At 50.8% G+C, this 19349-nt stretch overlaps 1 protein-coding gene across 3 annotated transcripts; it reads right to left on the bottom strand.

The window, feature by feature from the left end:
* Nucleotides 1–848: 848 nt before the first annotated feature.
* Nucleotides 849–18579, bottom strand: LAMP1 (lysosomal associated membrane protein 1). Of its 3 annotated transcripts, none has more exons than XM_034665520.1 (9): nt 18323–18579; nt 12140–12258; nt 10324–10540; nt 10056–10214; nt 4364–4551; nt 3603–3728; nt 2455–2521; nt 2216–2386; nt 849–1839 (listed from the first exon to the last, which is right to left on the bottom strand). In XM_034665520.1, the coding sequence occupies exons 1-9, from the start codon at nt 18372–18374 to the stop codon at nt 1700–1702; spliced, it is 1239 nt and encodes a 412-aa protein (XP_034521411.1). In that variant the 5' UTR covers nt 18375–18579; the 3' UTR covers nt 849–1699. The 3 variants fall into 3 exon arrangements, with proteins under 3 accessions (XP_034521411.1, XP_034521410.1, XP_034521412.1); XM_034665519.1 differs by having other exon boundaries at nt 12140–12261; nt 18323–18578; XM_034665521.1 differs by lacking the exons at nt 10056–10214; nt 10324–10540; nt 12140–12258.
* Nucleotides 18580–19349: the final 770 nt, after the last annotated feature.

The following is a 19349-nucleotide window of genomic DNA, read 5'->3' as shown; positions in this document are numbered from 1 at the left end:
AGAGGTGTTAACCTGTCAGCAGCCCTGCGGCTGTGGTTTCACCCCCAACAGGAAGTGCAGCCAAGGCACTGGGCGATGGCGGCTGTGCCCACGGCAGGGGCCTGGCTGTCCTCACTTCCAGCCAAGCCACAGCAGAGGCACTGCCCTTCCCCTGCGTCACAGATGCTGCTGCACTGGGACCAAACTGCACCCGTAGATGCTCTCGTGGGGAGGAAGTGGTGGCTCGGGCAGGCTGCCAAAGCCTGGGGAGTCCCAGAGGCTGCCCTTCATGGTGCAGTCCAGCACGGGCTCACCGGTGTGGGGTTGGCACAGTTGCCCGGCGAGGCCTGACACACACCTGCCGTGTGGCCCCGAGCCCCTCCCTCCCAGGAAGGCGGCTCTGGCGCGGGCGCTGATTCTGGACGCTCCAGTCCCAGGGCCGCCTGGCAGGCAGGTTGGCTCCAGCCTCAGCCAGAAAGATCTGTAAATTCTGTGAAGGCATAGGTCTTTGCTTAAAAGGAAGATTAAAATAAATCTTATGCTTCTGCTCCTGCTCTGAAAGCTCTAAGCACAGCCAGCGGGGCCTCCTGCTGCCACCATTCTGGAGAAGATTAAGGTGGCCCATCTTCAAAGGGGTGGGGCCGCAGGGCTCCAAACAGTGCCCTGCACGAGTCCGCAGCACCCTCCTCGCAGTGTGGGTGGGACACAATGCCCTGGCTGTTCAGTCACAACTCCTGTTTCTCCTTCAAGTTACCCAGCAGACCAGCAGCAACATCAGCTCTCCCAAAAGCTGGGGGCACCGGCAGACACCTGCCTTCCACTGTGTATCTTCGTCCAGACCTCTCATGAGAGCAGACAGGAGAACGAGGTCCAGACAAAGAAAGAAAGAGATGTTTTATTAGCATTGTTACAGCAATGCAAGACATGAAGTGTCCTCAGTGCAAAGCCACCCGAGCGGCAAGCGGGTAGATCGGAGCGCGGTACCCAGTATTTACACAAGTGCAGAACAGGTCACCCCGAACCTCAAACAGAAGACTGAAAATCACTTTACAAAAAGGTAAATAAAAATAACACCCATTTATCTATTTTAAAAAAGTGCCAGCTCTTGAGTGGCAGAGCATGGAAAGACCAAAGGCCCTGACGCGTAGGCGCGCCGGTGCCCGAGTACTGAGCTGTGCCGTCGGGGGCGGGGTGGCTGGGCCTGTCCTGGCTTTTAAAGCTTAATTTAAGCGTTCCGATTTTCATCTTTTGGAGTACTTCTGTTTAAAGATCTTTCTCTACTAGTTTCTCAAGCATACCAGCCTAACACCTAGCCAGCCCTCCTCAGTGCTAAGGTCAAAACCAGGGACCCTCCCTCGGCGAGGCTGAAATCTCAGTCAAGAATGAAGAGGCCAAACACCAGAATCTTAAAAAGCCAAATGACAGTGGAGCCAGTGCCGTCTTAGAAAAGCACTCTTACCCTCCCCCACCTTAAAGTTCTACTTTGGTAAATATTAACGTTGAACCATTAGCAAAAGAGTTAACCCAGTTAGCAAAATTAACACCGTCATTTCAAAGTTACTCTTGTGCATAGTAAATGTTGCAAGATGAACTTCACATTGGATAAAGCAGATTTGAAAATCAGTTTGCAAGAAAGTGTGCCTCCCTCAACACCAATCTAAGCTCAGGGAAATGAGCAGAGCCCCGCAGCGGCGGCCGGTCTGTGCCTCTCGCGGCCGTGCTAGATCGTCTGGTAGCCGGCATGGCTCCTCTTCCTTCCGATGAGGTAGGCGATGAGCACGATGAGGACCAGACCCGCCAGGGCACCACCCACGGCAATGGGGATCAGCATGCTGTTCTCATCCAGCTGGCATTCCTCCACTGCGGAGACAGGGACGCACCACGCTCACACCAACTGTCACCGTGTGACCTCACGGGCCTCTCCCTCCTCCCCACCCCTTCCCACAGCCTGGCCGGAGAATGGAACAGGACGGGCTCTAATTCTCGACTACCACCTGGACACAACACACCACACAGCAGCATTCCTATATCCTGCTTTCCAGGGGAAGACACACGCCAGCTCTTAAAATGACCTTTGTTCAAACAGTACCATGTGCTCACATCTGTAAGATGCTGGGCCTTTCGAAGGCAAGGTGATGCGGGAAGGGGAATTTGGTCTAAATGATTAAATACCCAAAGAGAACCACAGCCTGCAGACCCCGTGCGGAGTCTGAATTCTGCCCTCGATGCTACTCACCAGACCCAAACTTGTCACCTTGCACCTGGAAAGCCTGGACCCACACTTTGAAGATGTTGACAGAAAAGGCCTCTGTGACCTGCACGCGCTCCTCAGCATTACACTTATACGAATTCCCGACGGTGGCCTGAAGTGCCCTCAGAGAGTTGTTGGCGGCCTTAAAGGTGGGGTCTGCAAAGGCAGGTGACAGTGAGTGCTCTGGGGCACCTGGACGGGCAGATGGGTTGTGGGGGTCTTACCTCTGGCATCGGGAAGAGTCATATTCAACTGGATTCCTTGCAGGAAATACCGGCTAGTACTTGTGTTCTGAAAGAAAAGAAGATAACCACTTGCCAGATTCACATGTCTACTGTCAAACTTGAAGGGTCAGCTGGTAATAAATCTTTTTTTTTTTTTTTTTTTTTTAAAGATTTTTTATTTTTACTTATGTGACAGAGAGACAGCCAGCGAGAGAGGGAACACAGCAGGGGAGAGGGAGAGGAAAAAGCAGGATCCTAGCCGAGGAGCCTGATGTGGGACTCGATCCCGGAACGCCGGGATCACGCCCTGAGCTGAAGGCGGTCGCTTTAACGACTGCGCCACCCAGGCGCCCCAAAATCTGACTCCTGTATTTCTAGCTCCGGCATGAAGCTGTGGGGTACGCAGTCTGTAAAAGGCATCACATAAATCTCGAGAACACGGATGCTGATTAGTTCCTTCTAGACCTTTTTACAGAATCACCCTCTGCTAAAAATGGGATTGAAGAAGCCATATTCTAAACAAGCAAGCTTTCCCCAATGTTTGCTGAACTTCAGGAATGTCAACTTTATCAGGAGAAACCCAACCGTTCATCAGCTCATTTGCAGTGTGTATATAAACGCTCACAGACAGCACTTCCGTTCTTCCCCTAAGATTCTGTTAACTTCCCAGAGGGTTCATCCCAGATGGGTATAAGGAAGAGAAGACCCAGGACTCAGAGACGCTGCCCCTCCAGGAGGGGGTGACAACAGCGTGTGAGGCGGGAGGCTGTGCTGAGCGCGCAGCTGGCCGTGGAAGGCGGCTGTGGGCAGGCCGCAGGCGCTCCCTCACGTCTGCTGCATAAAGAACCGACTGAGGCGTTCCTTAGCGAAAACAGGATTGGGGGGGGCGAGGGTCCAAAACACCCGCAAAAAAAGGCGGCTTTTCTTTCTTTAAAGCAGACTCCGCCTTCCTCGCTAAGGCAGACCTGTGAGTTTTGGCACCTTAAGCCGATCTTCACCGCGGCCAGTGCATGCTGCCCTCGGCTTAGCCGCTGCCCCGTGCAGGAGCGTGTGAGGGCACAGGGGAGAGCCACAGTGAGTGGCAGGCGGAGGCGCGAGGCAGCTCTGACACCAAAGCCCCCAGAGTACAAAGGAACATGGAGACTCACCATTCCAAACTGGAAGGCCAGGAGAGGGACGCTTTCGCTGCGGAGCTCCAGGGTCACCAGCTGGGGGCTGCAGCTCCCTCCGGCAGTGGTCTTGTTGGGGTTGATGCTCAACACCCTCGTCACGGTCTAAGTAAGAAAAGGAGACAAGTGACCGTTCCATTTCATGCCCTGGGTTCTCTACACTCTGGGAAAAAAATGAAAGTAATCTTAAAACAAGAACTTCAAGGCCACAATCATTTTAACTAAAACCAGAAAGAAAACATCCAAAGTTTACCCTAGCGCAGATTTCTGGGTTCTGAAACCATTTTTCCTGCTCCTTCTGGTTGCTATTTTCACAAGGACACACACTTGCCCCTCCACCCCATCTCCCCACAGCCACACGCTTCACACCCATCACAAGCACGGTCCCTGCACAGCCCCAAAGACTTGGTCACCAAGTAGGGAAAAATATTATTCCAAAGGAAAGGTATAAAAAACATTGGAGCGGTAAAGTTTAAAGCAAAAGTTAACGTTCTCTTAAGGGTCAATAAACTTGTCCTGCAGAGTGCCAAACAACATGCGTCTTTGGGGACGACCCGACGACTCCCCGATTCCGTTTCACAGAAAAGCAGCCCTGGTATGCAGACAGATGGCTACGGCTGTGTGCCGAGAGGCTGACCACAGCACACGCACAACCACGTTCTCAGACTTGCGTGCAGAGCCATGACGTTCATGTACCAATACTCCAACCAAGAAAGAAGGGCTCTGGGGGCTGAGCCTACCGTGTTGTCCTTCTTCTTGTAGGTGATGTTCAGCTGCAGCCCCATGCTGGCCAGCAGGCAGGTCCCATTGGTGCCACTGACGTTGTACTTGTACACAGAGGGGCTCTCCGGCGTTGGGGATGGCGAAGGGTGGGGAGGCGGCGGCGGCGCTGTTGTTGGGAAAGGCCCATCTTGCTCACAGCGCGTCTCTGGACGGACAAGTGGGAAGAGAGACAAAGTCCTAGTTCCTCAAGGCCACCGGGGGCTCTGGCACCGCCGCAGACTCTCAGCTAGCCCCACCCGCAGAATGTGATTTCTCAGTCTGCCCAAGGATGGCACGTGCCAACCCCACTCTGGAAGTACAGGACAGGCAGGCACCGCTGTCCCACAGGGCCGTCCCCACTTCTGCCACCACTTCTGACTGGATGCTCTTCCAGCTCAGCCTCTGGGCAACCCTGCCCTCACAGATCTATCCCCTCTGCACGACAAACCTTCCTTTGTACTGTGAAGTAAAGAAAACCTAACTGTCACCTGCCGCTGGGACAGGCAGCCACACACCACTGCAAAGGGCAATAGTTCAAAACAACGTTCTCTGTGCAGCTGCATGCTAGGCACGGTGCCGGAGATCTCACAGGCTCCGGAGGGGCAGACAGCCCCAGAAACACACACCAGGACAAAGCTAGTGCGGTCAGCATGGTGCCCGTGGGAGAGAAACCAGGCGGCCCTGAGAGAGATGAGCGTCAGGTGGGTCCCTGCGGCACAAGACCAGAGGTGAGACCAGGTACGTGAGTTAGCCAGCGGTGGGTGACTTGAAGCAAGATGCGGGGAAGACACCCACAGGCAGGCACCCTCACGCAGGGAGAAGGCCCAGTAAGTGTGAGTGAGAACTGCCAGGAAGGAGACCACAGTCCAGGAGTGAGGGAAGCTGGAGCAGGACAGGCCTTGGCGGAGGGCACATGGTGCCCCCACAGGAGATCTGAGGAGTTTAAATGTGATTCAGACTCTCAAGAGTTTGACCCACTGTGATTTACAACAAAAATCTATATTCAAAACCAAGGCAGACTGAACCAAAAGCAAAGCTAAATGAACGTCCTCTCCAGGTGCAGCCAGGACCACTGCCTTCCGTGAAGATGACCAACATTCCTCAGCATTTCCAGGACACCGCCATCCCCAAACTCAGCTCTGTTTTACCACCCTGTTTCTTTGCATAATCAAGAATTTTAGAACAGTATTTCTACGATTTCCATCCAATTCCCACCCTGTCCCCATTTCTGCCCCGCTGAGCTGTGGGAGCGGGCCCACCACATCCAGGGCCACGGCGCCCACTGGGAAGATGCTCAAACTTCCAACCACCTGATCACTTCTCGCTCCGAGCTCAAAGGAAGCTTTGCCCCTTCCTCCCCCACATCCCATCTGCCTGGGTGGGGGGGTCGAGCCGGGCGCTGGGGAGAGACAGGAAAGTTCACCCTGTAGGACTTCCACACAGAAGTGATTCCACACACTCTGCAAAGTTCACTCACGCAGTGTGCCTTCACACAATACAGTCCTGTGTAATCCAGTGCCTTTCTAGACAGAAGATAAAGATGGGAAGAGCATGATGGAGTGGGTGTGCCCTGGGCTCACGGTGGCAGGGCAAATGCTGCCAGGGACGTCCCCCTCAGGGTGTGCTGGCCACACCACCCGCCTCCCCCGGAGCTCAGCTGCCGGCTGAGGTTATAGCTATGCTGTTAGGAACAGCCTCATCATTACTTTACAAACTGTTACACAACGTGACATAATTAAATGTGCAAAACAAGAACAAGAACAGGTGGCCTCCAAATCCTGGCCTAGATGAGCACACCGCACGCACAGGGGAGAGTAACCTACACGCATTTGACCAGCACTTTTACACACGAGCCACTGTTTTCATAAAGCGGGCTGCAGAATGTCAGCCTGGGAGCACGGACAATGTACCGTCAAGACGGTGGAAATCTGCATGGACGAAGCACTCTCCTCCTCCTAGCTGCAAATGCAAAATCCGCACTCTGAACAGCCCGTCTCGAAGCAGAAACAACAGTCCTACTTGCAGAATGCTCAGTCCACGATAAAGAAATCACAAGTAAAATGCAGTGTGTGTGCTAAGTGCTACCTGCACTTGAGGAGGCCTCTGGGAAGACCAGGGGCCCCAGGAAATGCAGGCTGAGCATCCTTCCACGATTCCTCTTCGCATGATTTTCAAAAGCTTCAGTGCCCTGGAGACCCCAAATGATCTGCCAGCAGCCAACTTCCAGGGAAGCCTGTGTGCTATAGTCAGAAAGAGTCTCACACGGAGAGAGATACTTTGGCATCAGCCCCTCACTGTGAGCCACCTGGGAATCACTCCTAAGGGAGAAATGCTGCCAGACTGGGTGGGACTGGGTGGGACGTGAACTTGGGGTGAACCATACTCAGGAGTTCCTGTTCTGAGCTACGGTCACAGAAGCATCCTCAAGTGTCCACGCGCCACATCTTAAAGATGCAAAGATAAATAAACAGGAACCCTCTGCTGGGCCTGGGGCAGGAAACGCTATGCCCACAGACACAGAGTGGGACATGCTCCCCCGCTCCGCCTCAGCCTCCAGGCAGAGCTATCCCCAGACCACTCCAGAATGAGGACCCCCTGCCCTCTTTTACAGACCTCTGGGAAAGAAGACACCCGCTGCTTTCCTCAGTGCTCACCCTCACCAACAAAACCGACAGGACGGTTCGGCAGCCCTGGCCTGTGCTTGATTCCTTTTAAACTAAAATCTGTAAGTACCTGAGGTTTCTCAGGACAGTGCACGTGGAGAGGCAGAGTGACCAAGGCTCTCTGGTCCAGGCTCCCAACGACACTGCAGATGAGTGAGGCCACAGAAGCCTGCCCCAACACCCACAGTTCATCAAATAAAAACTTTGGTTTTTATCACCAAAAATTTACTAATTTTTGGATATATCTTCATATAACAATTCTTCATTAAGAATCCATGAGTAGATGGGGTGCCTGGGTGGCTCAGTCGTTAAGTGTCTGCCTTCAGCTCAGGGCGTGATCCCGGGGTCCTGGGATCAAACCCCACACTGGGCTCCCTGCTCGACGAGAAGCCTGCTTCTCCCTCTCCCACTCCCCTGCTTGTGTTCCCTCTCTCGCTGTGTCTCTGTCAAATAAATAAAATCTTTAAAAACAAAAATCCACGAGTAGAACTATGAGAATGTAAAACATACTTAACACATTTGAGATGAACTCTTTGCCCTGAAGCAGCTTACGATTTAGGGAACAGACTTCCCCCACCCCCAAAAGGACTGTGCCTAAGAACCAAAGAAATGAAACTGGCACAAGAGGAGATAAACAAATGGCTCAATTTTACAGAAGTCAAATATTTTTAAAAGCGATTTATGCTGCCGTAGTACACGTGGTCAGTTACACCAACTCTCCTGCTTGCAAGGAAAACACACCAGTCCTTTTGATTGCAAACCACAGTCAGAAACAGCAGCACAGACAAAAAGTGGTGTGCCAGGTGCTGGCTAGCCAGGGGGCTCACCAAAGATCAGACTGCAAGCTCACAGGGAGATGAGGAGCAGTGGAAGATGCTAGCAGCTGAGCTCCAACATGGCTCAGGTCATGTCATCAACTACAGCTGACCCCAAAAAGTCGAAAATCCACATGAGCTTCTGACTCCCCCGAAAACTTAATCATAAAAGCCTACTGTTGACCAGAAGCCTTATCAATAACACACTCAACACATAGTTTGTACGTTAGACATTGCATACTGTATTCTTCCAACAAAGGTAGAGAGAAACATTTCTAAGAATACATTTACAGTACTGAACTGCGCTTACTGACACACGTCCACGAGTAAGTGGACCCACACAGCTCACACCTGTGCTCTTCAAGGTCCGCTGCAGTAATTTCTGGGAGGAGTGCGGCCCCCACCCATACAGCAGACACCCATTCTGGAGCTCCTCCCTGCTGCCCACACGGCTGCTCTGAGAACTCCCACAGTCACTAGGTCATCTTTGCCTGCGGTCAGCAGCTTTCCAAGCAGAAGAAAACAGGTTGCATAGGTGAGGAGCTCTACTCCACGACTGCCTGAGGCCCAGGTAGTAGTGAGGTCACTCAACAGAGCCAGCAGAGCAGGATGCTCTCATTTCCCAAGGCTTCTGGCAGTTCTTTCTTCTCCCTTCTCCTCAAGGCTGAAGGGAGGAGACTGCCGGGACGAAACCCAGCCCCCTGGAGATCCGAGACAGTGAGCATCAACTCGAGGCATTTTGCATGATTCTAACCCCTGAGCAGTCAGTCACTCTTCGGCCTAAGCAGGCATGTGTTAGCGTGCACACTTGGGCCTGCTGATGGACATACACACACGCAGCTCCCCAGACAAGGGGGGGTGTAGACAGGGCCCGTCCAGCCGGTCTCCTTGAGAGCTGCTCCAGCTCACACAGACCTGCCTTTACACCCTGTACACTTGCTGCTGGACGTGTTTTTCCCAGTCACAGAGAGCAAACATTTTAGACTCTGTGGCTGTCTGGTGTCTGGGCCAGCCTGGTTCTGCCACAGGAGTGTGAAAGCAGCCACAGAAACAGGTGTGTGAAGGAACATGGCTGTGTGCCAAGGAAACTCTAGTTACAGGCACTGAAACCTGACTTTCATGTCATTTTCATGTGCTGTGAAATGTTCTTTTGATCTTTCTTAACCTTAAATTGATAAGCACAACATCCATTTTCAGCTTACTGGCCATACAGAAACTGGAGGTGGGCTGGATGGCACCTGCAGGCCAGGTTCTGGCCCTGCTCAGAGCACGCATGCTGCTCAGGAGGGCTGCACCCAACTGCACGAAGCGCTAACCGGTCCATTGTGCCCCTGAGCACCAGGGACTTATGCAAATCAGTTACATGCCGGCAGACACCTCTGAGGATCCAGCCACACCGCTGGGGACATGGCAAACTGAAGGCTCCCAAGAGCGCAGTTAACCACTGAGAAGGAGGGACGACTTCCTCAGCCTTCAGGAAGAGGACAGCGATCTGGGAGCTGACTGGTAGGACTGAGGAAGAGAGCTTTCTTCAGTCATAGTTGAATGACAACACTCTTTACTACCAACTCTGAGCTAGGCCCTGAGATCAGCACTTTGCATAAATTTCCTTTTTAACCTTAGGACCTGCTAACACAGGCTATTATTCTTACTTCACAAGACAAGGAAACAAGAGGCTGACCACCTTACCCAAGACACAGAGCTAGGAGGGGCCTGGAGCCTCGTGTCGTTGGAACCCAGAGCCTACCAGTGGAGCTGGGTGGGCAGGTGCCTCCCTGGTGGGTCATCCGCCCAACCCCCACCCTTTTGGGGTTAGGGTTAGGGTTAGGGCTCTCAAGCTTCTTCCACCATCTGCCCCTTGGCCCACCAAGCTGAACAGAGATTAAGCCTAGATCTTGGTGAAAAGACATCTGGCTTGAACTGGAAGAGACCCTGCGACCCTGACCTCATCAGCTACCCAACAAGGGATGCAACCGCTTTGCCCTTTTAAATCAGTAATTGTCCAACATCACTTAAAGAGATCACCTTCTGTAGAGAAAAATGTTTGGTGAGCAGTTCTAAGTGCGAGCTGCCAGCTCAGTCCCTGACTGCACGCATCCTCACATACACATCTTCCTCAGGCCTGGGCTCAAAGCCATGTCTGCATGCACTGGAGTCGGGCCTGGGCACCCAGGTCAAAGGCAGTGTCCTACCTTCCTTGCTGAAGCTACTGTTGGCAAGGTATGCCTGGATGGTGGCATCATGGAGCGTGACAGTGACGTTGTGCATGTGAATCTGGTTGTTGCTCACACATCTGTATTTTTTATTTATGTCTGCCCTGATGTCAGTTGCAGATTCCACAGTCTTGATATCTGTATTAAAAAAAAAAAACCAACTTTTAACTACTTGAAGTACTTAGTTAAAATTTTAGATGCTCTCCAACCCAATTTTCTTAACTTTGTAACCAGTTTTGGTTCTTACCCTTGGAGCTTGCATTGGGGAAAATCTGTGTGTCAGACAAGTTATAAATAAAACTCATCAGCCGAACACTGTAACGTGTTGCATTTCTTGTGAAATTGAGGGTCAGCTCATGTCCTCTTCCAAAAGCAATCGCGAGAACGGGGTCAGAAGCTCCCTCTTTACCACAAGAGCTGCTATTTAACACTGCTGCATTGGACGGCAGGTCGAAGGTTACATTCTAGAACAAAGGATGACAGACCCAGTCAGAATGCAGGTCACCAAATGGATTCAGACGCGCCGAAGGTAAACATTCAGGAAGTCGGACCTCAGCTCCTTCCTAGATGCCACCGTTAGCGTATTCATTTTTATCATTAATAAAAACACAAGCAAAATCAGTATTACATGTCAGTACAGACTGAAAAACAAGACAAAGCTGACAATTATTCAAATAATTAAATCTAAAATTATTTTGGTAAACTGAAATAATTCTTACCAGGCTTCAAGTGAGCTGTGTATTTACATTTGAAAAAGTAACTACTAGTACTTTGCTATAAAAATGTTTAAGGAATATGTCTCTTTATGGGACAGATGACAGCTACATGTGCAGGGAACACAGCATAATGGACACACTTGTCAATTCACTAAGGTGTACACCTGAAACTAACACATTGTGTGTCACTTGTACTTAAAAAAAGTCACCTCTTTAAACAAAGAAAAGAGGGTGTTTGCTGCAGAACTATTTGAATGGACCACTACAGGCAAAACGAACCACTACAAAAGCACCTAGAGACCCCCAAAAGGAACTGGACTAGCCAAACCGCAGTGATGCTGTCCACTAATGCTGCTCCCAAGGAACGACAGAGCCCACGAGGCGACAGAGACACAGTGATAAAAAGTAAGGCACACAGCAGCACGCGGGTGATCCCATTTGTGGACAGAATATATGTCAAAATGACGTTAAAAAAATCCAAACACAAAAAAAGTAAAGTAGCAACGACCACAAAAGGTGTCTGGACTGGTCTCTGTAACTTGAGACGCTTCTGCGGGACAGAACCTGCCCAGGCCTCTTCCGTCTCGGGTGCCCAAGCACGTTTACTGGAGACCAGCACACCGAGCTGGTGAGGCCTGAGCACCTGGCACAAAGCCCCGAGTGCTCCGGAGAAGAGCTGTCCTTCCCATCAACGCCAGGCCCCACTACTGCCCCCGAGTGGTAGTAAGATGATCCAATGCTGTCAACATGGCGTGGGGCAGGAAAAATGGTGGTTTCAACAAAGAGCTGGTGGTTTAGAGATACATTTAAGAGTAAACATTAAATAGAAGTGAAACGTCCACCAACAGGTAATTAACAAAGAAAGAAATACAAATGCATCTTATTTGTTAGAAATCTACAATGCAAAAAGCGTCTTTTATCCTGCAGAAGTACAAGCTGTTTTAAGAGGACAACTGAGGGGCATCTTAGAGGAGGACAGAGCTTGCAGACAGCTGGGCAACAGCAGACACAGCTGTGCCCTGTGCCTGAAAGAGTATGTGAGACGACCAGGGTCCCAGGACAGGCTATAACACATCAGGCTGGTCAGCATTGTGACCACAGAGGGGAACTGTGCACAAGTCTGGGACAAGGCTCCTACTGGACAGTGAGAGCAGATGACAGGATGGTTTTACACGTCACAACTGCAGCTTCAGGGTACACAGGAGCACACAGGAGTCCCCAGCGGGGCACATGCATATGCCAACTGTGTTACAGTGAGGTCCTTTTCCAAACGCTTATTTAAAATAATAATTAAAAAAACCTTCACACGCACCCCACACGCTGCATGAAGGACCCGGTGTTTCCTACCTTAGGCCCGCTTCTGGTGTCATAACTGGCCGTGAAGGCAGCAGAGAAGTTGGCCATGATGCAAGCTGTCCCGTTGGCGTCCTTCACCACAAATATCGCTGCTGCGCTGTGTATGAGGCCTGCTAACTCCAGGAAAGACAGAAATATCCAAACACAGTTTTGAAAATACAACTGGGTGCTTCTGTTGCCTCTAGCCATGGAAATAATGGGCTTTATTAGGATACACCACTGTGCTTCTTAAAAGAACGAGATACTTGGATTACCCAGGCTGGGTTCAGCTGGGTCTTCTGTCCTGTCCCTCCCAGATACAAGTCTGGAAACGTTAACTCTAAACTCATCGATCAGTCTGCCAACCTGGTCGATAGCTCTTTAATTGCTTGATGTCAGGATACTGCTGGGGAGGTCACCTGTCAACTTCCAGGTCACCCTGGGCAAACACTGCTCCACGCTCAGTCCTCAGAGGGCCTCTGGAAGATGTGCTAGGGTCCTGGAGGCACAACTCAATCTAAATACTGACCTTCTGCAGAAGCCCATGGGAGAACGGGTGCTATCTTTTGCTATGGTCCTAAACTACTATTTAAAGTCAGATCTCTTGTTACCTCTCATGGGCTGCTGGCATGGCAGAAAAAGCCATGGACTTACAGATCTGAGATTGAGAAGGCTTCTCAAAAAAACAGGGATTCAATTGAACCTGGACTTGGCTGTGTGACGTTAGGAGATCAGTAGACATGTTCAGGAAGGGCTGCCATATCCCAGAAGGGAGGGACCGAATGAAACCCTCACAGGTCCCTCCACCTTGGCAGTGATGGTGGCTGCTTCTCCCTTAAATTCTCAGGGTCAGTGCCATGTCTGGCTTTGCGACATACCGCAGCCTTGAGCAGGTTAGCAGCAAATGTAATCTGACCACTGCTGTAGAGCAGTAGGTAATTCTTCCAAGCCACGCGGGTTAGCACGCTCTCTCGTAGATAGGCAAAAATAGGTGTCTCCACTACTTCTAAAGCCAAACAGCTGTCAGCCAGTACCGGGTACCATATGGTTCAGAACTGACATGCCCTCCCCCCCTTGCTGCTGCCATTCCCTGCAAGCCCTCTAACCGTGCCCTGGCCACTCCAAGGGTCAATGTGACACAGGCACATTTTGAAGGCATATGCTCAGTACACACTCAATTAACTTTTCATTCTAAAATCCCTGTCACCAGCAAAGAAAATGATTCCAACAAACAACTCATTTTACCCTTGGAACTTTCACAAAATAAAATTTTTAAAGCCAACTGCTATTCAAGCACAAAGCAAAAAGTAGCCAGAAACCCTACATACCGTCCCATAAGCTTCTGGTACATGAAATGCCAAAATCTACATTCACAAGAAGCTGCTGCATGAGAATGAAGCAAACTGAGCAAATAAGAAAGCTGTGTAGTTTCTGTTTTGCTTTGCAAAATTTTAACCTACATCCCAGAGTACTCAGGCAAGACTACACTAAAGGCAACTCTGATAAATGAATTTCCATTGTAAAACCTAAAGAAAATTCCACAGCTCATTTCTGACTCAGTAAAGATTTTAGAGAAACAGACAAATCATCCTCATGCCTTCAGAGAGGGACGGGTTAAGTGTACTAGTGGTCCAGAGAGACACCGGCAAGGCAAAAGCATGTTCGCCAGGCAGGAGCATGTGTGTTAACGCATGGACACTGAAGCCAGAGAGACACTGGACACTGACCCAGGTCGTGTGTACACGGGCTACTCCCTGCCCTGGTCAAAGGCTCCCTCGGGCCTGAGACGCCCTCACATGGCTGTGGCCCTAACCTGGCTGCTGCAGTCACATGTGAGTGCGCATGCCATGCACTCAGCAGGACGCTGCCCTAATGGGATCATGCACGTATCACTTTTTACCAAGCTGCACTTCCATAAATGAGTTCCCTAAATCATTAAAACACTTTCTACTGACTCAAAGCACTTCATTAGGAAATATTTCACATTAAATAAGTTTTCAAACACAGCATTTTTTTCACTTAGTAAATACGCTGAGGGCGTGAGCCTTCAAAGTAAAACGGAGAAGTAGCACAAAAGCCCGTTTAAAGTAACTTTTACCAGCACTAGATACCCACAGCTAGTTTGGAGAGATCCAGAAATTTTCAATTGTTCAAACAAGAAACTCAGCCCCAGAAGCCAAATTCTGGTCAAGAAAAAGAGGTCTACGAGAGCATTAGAGCATAAAATTATAAGAGAAGCGTGTGTATGCTAATGGTCACAAGTTTGTTTTTTTTTTTTAAGATTTTAAAAAATGTATTCATTTGAAAAAGAGAGAGAGTGAGTGTGTGTGTGTGAGCGCGCAAGCAGGAGCAGGGCGAGGGGCAGAGGGAGAAGCAGACTCCCTGCTGAGCAGGGAGTGAGACCTGGGACTTGATCCCAGGACCCTGGGATGACAACCTGAGCCAAAGGCAGACGCTTCACTGACTGAGCCACCCAGCCGCCCCTAGAGGTCTTAAGTTTTTTTTAAAAAAATGTGTAACAGTGATAGCTCCTTAAGAAGAAAAAAACTCTTCTTAAATTAAAATGTTGCAATGATTTGAGGAGTGGGTGTCCTTCTTCAAAGCTAGGTCCCTGGCCTGCTGGCAATGGCTAACCTCAAGCAGTCCTTCCCACAGGCATGACCTTGATCATTTCTCCAGGAATCATACAAAGGAGTAACTTTGGCTTATTCCTTCAAAGTACTCCCACTGGTAGAAATTCCATTCTCTAAAATAAGCAGAGCTGTGAGAAGCATGACTATGACAGACTCCTCCATCACTTACCAGTTGTGTGACCTTGGGCCAGTACCAATCGCCGCCTCCAGTTTATGCGCCTGTGAACTAGAACAAGCATGCCGACCCCTCGGGTTAGCAGAGTATCAAATGAGCTAGTGCACACAGGGCATCAGCACAGGGCGTCAGCACCGGCTTTAGTGCTCACTGACGTTATTTAAATAAAACTGTTCAGACCTCCTCTACCAAGTTCATCACCGAACCCTCAGTACCTGACACAAAACGTCAAGTAATTATTTTATTTAACAAGCACTTGCTATATGCCAGGCCCTGCTCCAAGCACTCTGCAGTTAATTATTATGACAACCTTAACAGGTAAATGCTATTATGACTCCCTTGTACAGCTGCAGAGACTAAAGAGACAGGGACATGAACCTGCTCAAGGTCACACAGCTCGTGAGTGGTGCTGAGCAACCTGGAACTGGTGCCACATCTGAACTGTGCTTTCTCTCCAACACTTGCCAAGTGAGCAAGTATGTTTCAAATTATGAAACACTCATTTTTGAAAAGAAGAGACTGCCATCCAAAGGAACAAATCAATAAATTTCTACATTAAGATTTTTATAAGAGGGGCGCCTGGGTGGCTCAGTCAGTTAGGCATCCGACTTTGGCTCAGGTCATGATTCCAAGGTCCTGGGATCCAGTCCCGCATCGGGCTCCCTTCTGGGCAGGGAATCTGCTTCTCCTGCTCCCTCTGCCCCTCCCCCCCTGCTCATGCACGATCTCTCAAATAAATAAAATCTTCAAAAAAAATTTTTTTAAGAAATACTTCCTAGTTTGTCTTGGCTTGATGCTTCTAAATCCAATATTTTCCTTCTTAATTATTAATACATAATCATCTACAAAGATTTAAAGGAAAAAAGAAAAAAAGACCAAGGTTCCATCCCTCACAGGGAATCACAACCCACAGAGGCAGGGCCCAAGCATGGACACTTCTGAAGATCTGACGTATGCACATCTGGTAGGGACCGCTGCTGTAAAACCGGCGTCTATGCGTGTATACGGAACACTTACTGTGTGAGACACAAGATGGGCGGCTGTAAGATGAGGAAGGGAGACCTGTAAGTAATCACAGCACAACTGAAATGATGTTCTAGGAAAAGTTCATACTACATATGCATGTAGTCAAGTTCTGTGGATGCAGAGAGAAGGGAGCATCTAACGACAGAGATTCGAAACCACGGCCCTCAAATACAGTTAAGAATTTGGTCACCAACACAAGTTAACTGACAAAAGTCCCACAATCAAAAATAGTATTAATTAGGGGCACCTGGGTGGCTCAATCAGCTAAGAGTCTGACTTTGGCTCAGGTCATGATCTCAGGGTCCTGGGATCGAGTCCCATGTGGGGCTCCCTGCTCAGTGGGGAGTCTGCTTCTCCCTCTGCCTCTGGCCCTCCCTGCCGCTTGTGTTCTCTCTCTCTCAAATGAATAAATAAAATATTTTTTTAAAAAAGAGTATTAATTAGAAAACTTTTCAGGGGCGCCTAGGTGGCGCAGTCGTTAAGCGTCTGCCTTCGGCTCAGGGCGTGATCCCGGCGTTCCGGGATCGAGCCCCACATCGGGCTCCTCTGCTGGGAGCCTGCTTCTTCCTCTCCCACTCCCCTGCTGTGTTCCCTCTCTCCCTGGCTCTCTGTCACATAAATAAATAAAATCTTTAAAAAAAAAAAAGAAAAGAAAAGAAAACTTTTCAAACTTCCTAAGTGACAGTTCTTCATTTGGAAAGGGGAAGGAAGTCATCTAGTTGACACCAGTGGTTTAAAGAGTCACATTACGCAATGTCACCTAATCCCAAGTGTTGGACGCTTTCAGTTCACCCTCGCCTTTGCTTTCTACCAAGTATTCAAACACAAATAAAGCTTTAAGAATTATCTAATTATAAATGCAGGAAGAATTCGTAGTTTTGAAGTTCGAAATATTTTTTAGAAAAGATTTTTGGTAAAATTATGCATCAAAATAAACATTTTAAAAAGACCTAAATCCAAATGAATGTACCTTTTCTAAAAGTTGGATTTCAACTGAATATAAAACCTAAAAAGACGCAATGGAATAAGCTTTAGAAAGCTTACGCCATGGACAGTACTCCCAGCTACCACGATGCAGGGAATGAAGGCTATTTCTCTTCATTTTCAAGGTGAGTTTTAAAACATAAAATATGAATATTCTAATGCTTGTGAGGTCTTCTAATAAGGAACAGTGCTGCTGTTCCGACCTGACAGAACTTGTTTCAGCAACTTCTCCTGTAAGTAATTAGACCTGCCAGGGAAGGGCAAAGCTCCGGGTCTGCTGCCGGAATAAGGTCATCCCTGTGGCTATTCAAACAGCTCAAAGAACTCATTTTACACAACAGGCAAAACAAAACGTGGAACTAAAATCCATGCAGTCACAATAACAGAATTGTAGAGTTTAGAGGCAGAGATAGAGAATTCGTGGGCAGGTAGGTACCGTAATGTGTACCCACATCCACCTCACTCATGGGAGCTCCCACGAGTTGTCTTCTGTACCGCATTTCAGGCTCTGCCTTTTAGATAATCCTCCCGTATTCACTGGGAGGGGGCTCACAAAAGGTGCCACAGACAGGTTCATCAAGGGCATCTAAACAGGCTTGAAATCAAATCACGCAGTGCCTCCCCTTTAAGATACAGCACATATTCTTCTTAGCGAGACAAGAAGGTAAGAACATAATCCCCCATTCAGCAACACACTGAGCACCCCCGGCTGCTTCCGAGGTCTCTACTGATGGAGTCCCACGTTTTGACTCCGGAACCAGCGCCCACGGAACAGTGGCAGCGCTCCTTACGACCCCTCACTAGAAATGAACGCTGCCATTGTGAGGCCGAGGCCCCGTCCTGCCACCCCTCATTTTACCACCGTGCGCTCCCTCAACATGGAAGGACAACTTTAAGTTCACACTCACACAAGCACACGCCGGGAAGCGCTCCGAGCCCGACCAGAGGAGGAAGGAGCTCACAGCACAAAAGACGAATGCTAAAAGACGGGGATCACCGCGCCGCCCTACTCTCCTCTCGGTGAGGTCCGTGTCACCCGGGAGGACAGAGGGACCACGCAGGTCCTGCCGCCTCGCTGCACTGCTTCACGTGCCCCCCGTGGATAAACCACAGCCGTCCCGAAACCAACAAACCACTTATTTTCCAACTTAACACCGAGAACACGAGTTCAGGGACCCGACAGCGGAACCGGCCCTCAGCTGACATCTCGATCCAACCCCTCAGGCAGCGGCCAGAGGGCTCCGCGCCAGACCTCGGGCGCCGACCTCCGCCGGGGCGAAGACGTCTCGCGGGCCCGCCGGCCCCCTCATGTCGTCGGCCTCCCCACCCCCGACCCAGCCCAGCACGCCCGGGAACTCCCGCCCCGCAGCCCCTCACCGAGCAGCAGCAGGAGCAGAGACCGCCGCCGAGCGCCGCCGAGGGCCGCCATGGGCGCGAGGGCTGCCGAGGCCGCAGCGGGAACCGAGGGCGTCGGGGGCGGTTGGAATGTGGACGGGCGCCGGAGGCAGGCGGACGGACCGGGGGGCGGCGTGAGGGCGAGGGTCCCGCGGTCCAGAGGCCCGGCCGCTGCGGCGCCCGCGGGAGGCAAGAGACCCTTCGGCCGGCGGCGCCCGTCACGTGAGGCCGCGCCGCGCCCGCGTTGTCACGTGACCCTGCGGATCTCGCGAGAGCACGAGGACAGGACGTCTTCGTCCCGGCCAGTGCCCGCCTCGCACGTGACCCATAGGCACGTGACTACAGGCACGTGACCGAGGCTCCACGTGACCCGTGCGCCGGCTCCCCAGCCGGGGCGGGGCCCGGAGCCTTGAAGTGAAAAGTGGACGCGGCCGGCGCATGGGAAGGAGGGTTCCACAGCGGCCTTTCCGGCGTGAGCCGAAGGAGGAGACGGGTGTGCCCCGAAGGGCGGCTCTCTGCCCAGGCCCGGGCTCGACACGCGTCCCCCCGGGACCGGTCCCACCGAGAGCAGTGAGGGTTTCCCCGAGGCCCTCAACACGAAGCATTTCCTCTCTTGTGACCCTGGACACTCTAACGGGGGTGGGGGTGAGAAAGGGGGCGACCTGAACACGCGTGTTCAGTGCTGCAATTCGTGTTTGAGACAAAACATCAGCACCTGAAAGGACGGAATTAAGGCGGGACAAAATCCTGGTTGAAGGGGATTCGAGGTCACAGTAACTGCCAGCTGTGATACCTCCTAAAGGACGTATGGGGGCGGGGGGCACCGTTCATCAAGAAAGTTCGGGAACACTGGTACAGCGCGTATATCCCTACAGGCCCCAGGAAAGGAGATGGCAATCTCCCTGGTCCTAGAGCCTTCCCGAAATACCTCTCCTGCTCACGCCCTATTACCTGAGCCCTCGGTTTGCTTAGAGGCTTCCTGGGTCTTCTCTTTCGTTGCTGTCTGGAG

The sequence above is a fragment of the Ailuropoda melanoleuca genome, chromosome 7 (assembly GCF_002007445.2).
Source record: "Ailuropoda melanoleuca isolate Jingjing chromosome 7, ASM200744v2, whole genome shotgun sequence".
In the NCBI taxonomy this organism is placed as follows: Eukaryota; Metazoa; Chordata; class Mammalia; order Carnivora; family Ursidae; genus Ailuropoda; species Ailuropoda melanoleuca.
The sequence above is the reverse complement of the archived record's forward strand: the minus strand, read 5'-3'. Positions and strand labels throughout refer to the sequence as shown.

What these genes read in the sequence shown, in the direction of transcription:
- LAMP1 (XM_034665519.1), bottom strand. Translation starts at nt 18,374, where the DNA reads ATGGCGGCCCTCGGCGGCGCTCGGCGGCGGTCTCTGCTCCTGCTGCTG. An exon ending in TCTGCTCCTGCTGCTGCTCG is followed by an intron (nt 12,262 to 18,322) that starts GTGAGGGGCTGC and finishes TCCTGGAGTTAG; the next exon opens with CAGGCCTCATACACAGCGCA. An exon ending in CAGTAGCTTCAGCAAGGAAG is followed by an intron (nt 4,552 to 10,055) that starts GTAGGACACTGC and finishes TTGTCCGTCCAG; the next exon opens with AGACGCGCTGTGAGCAAGAT.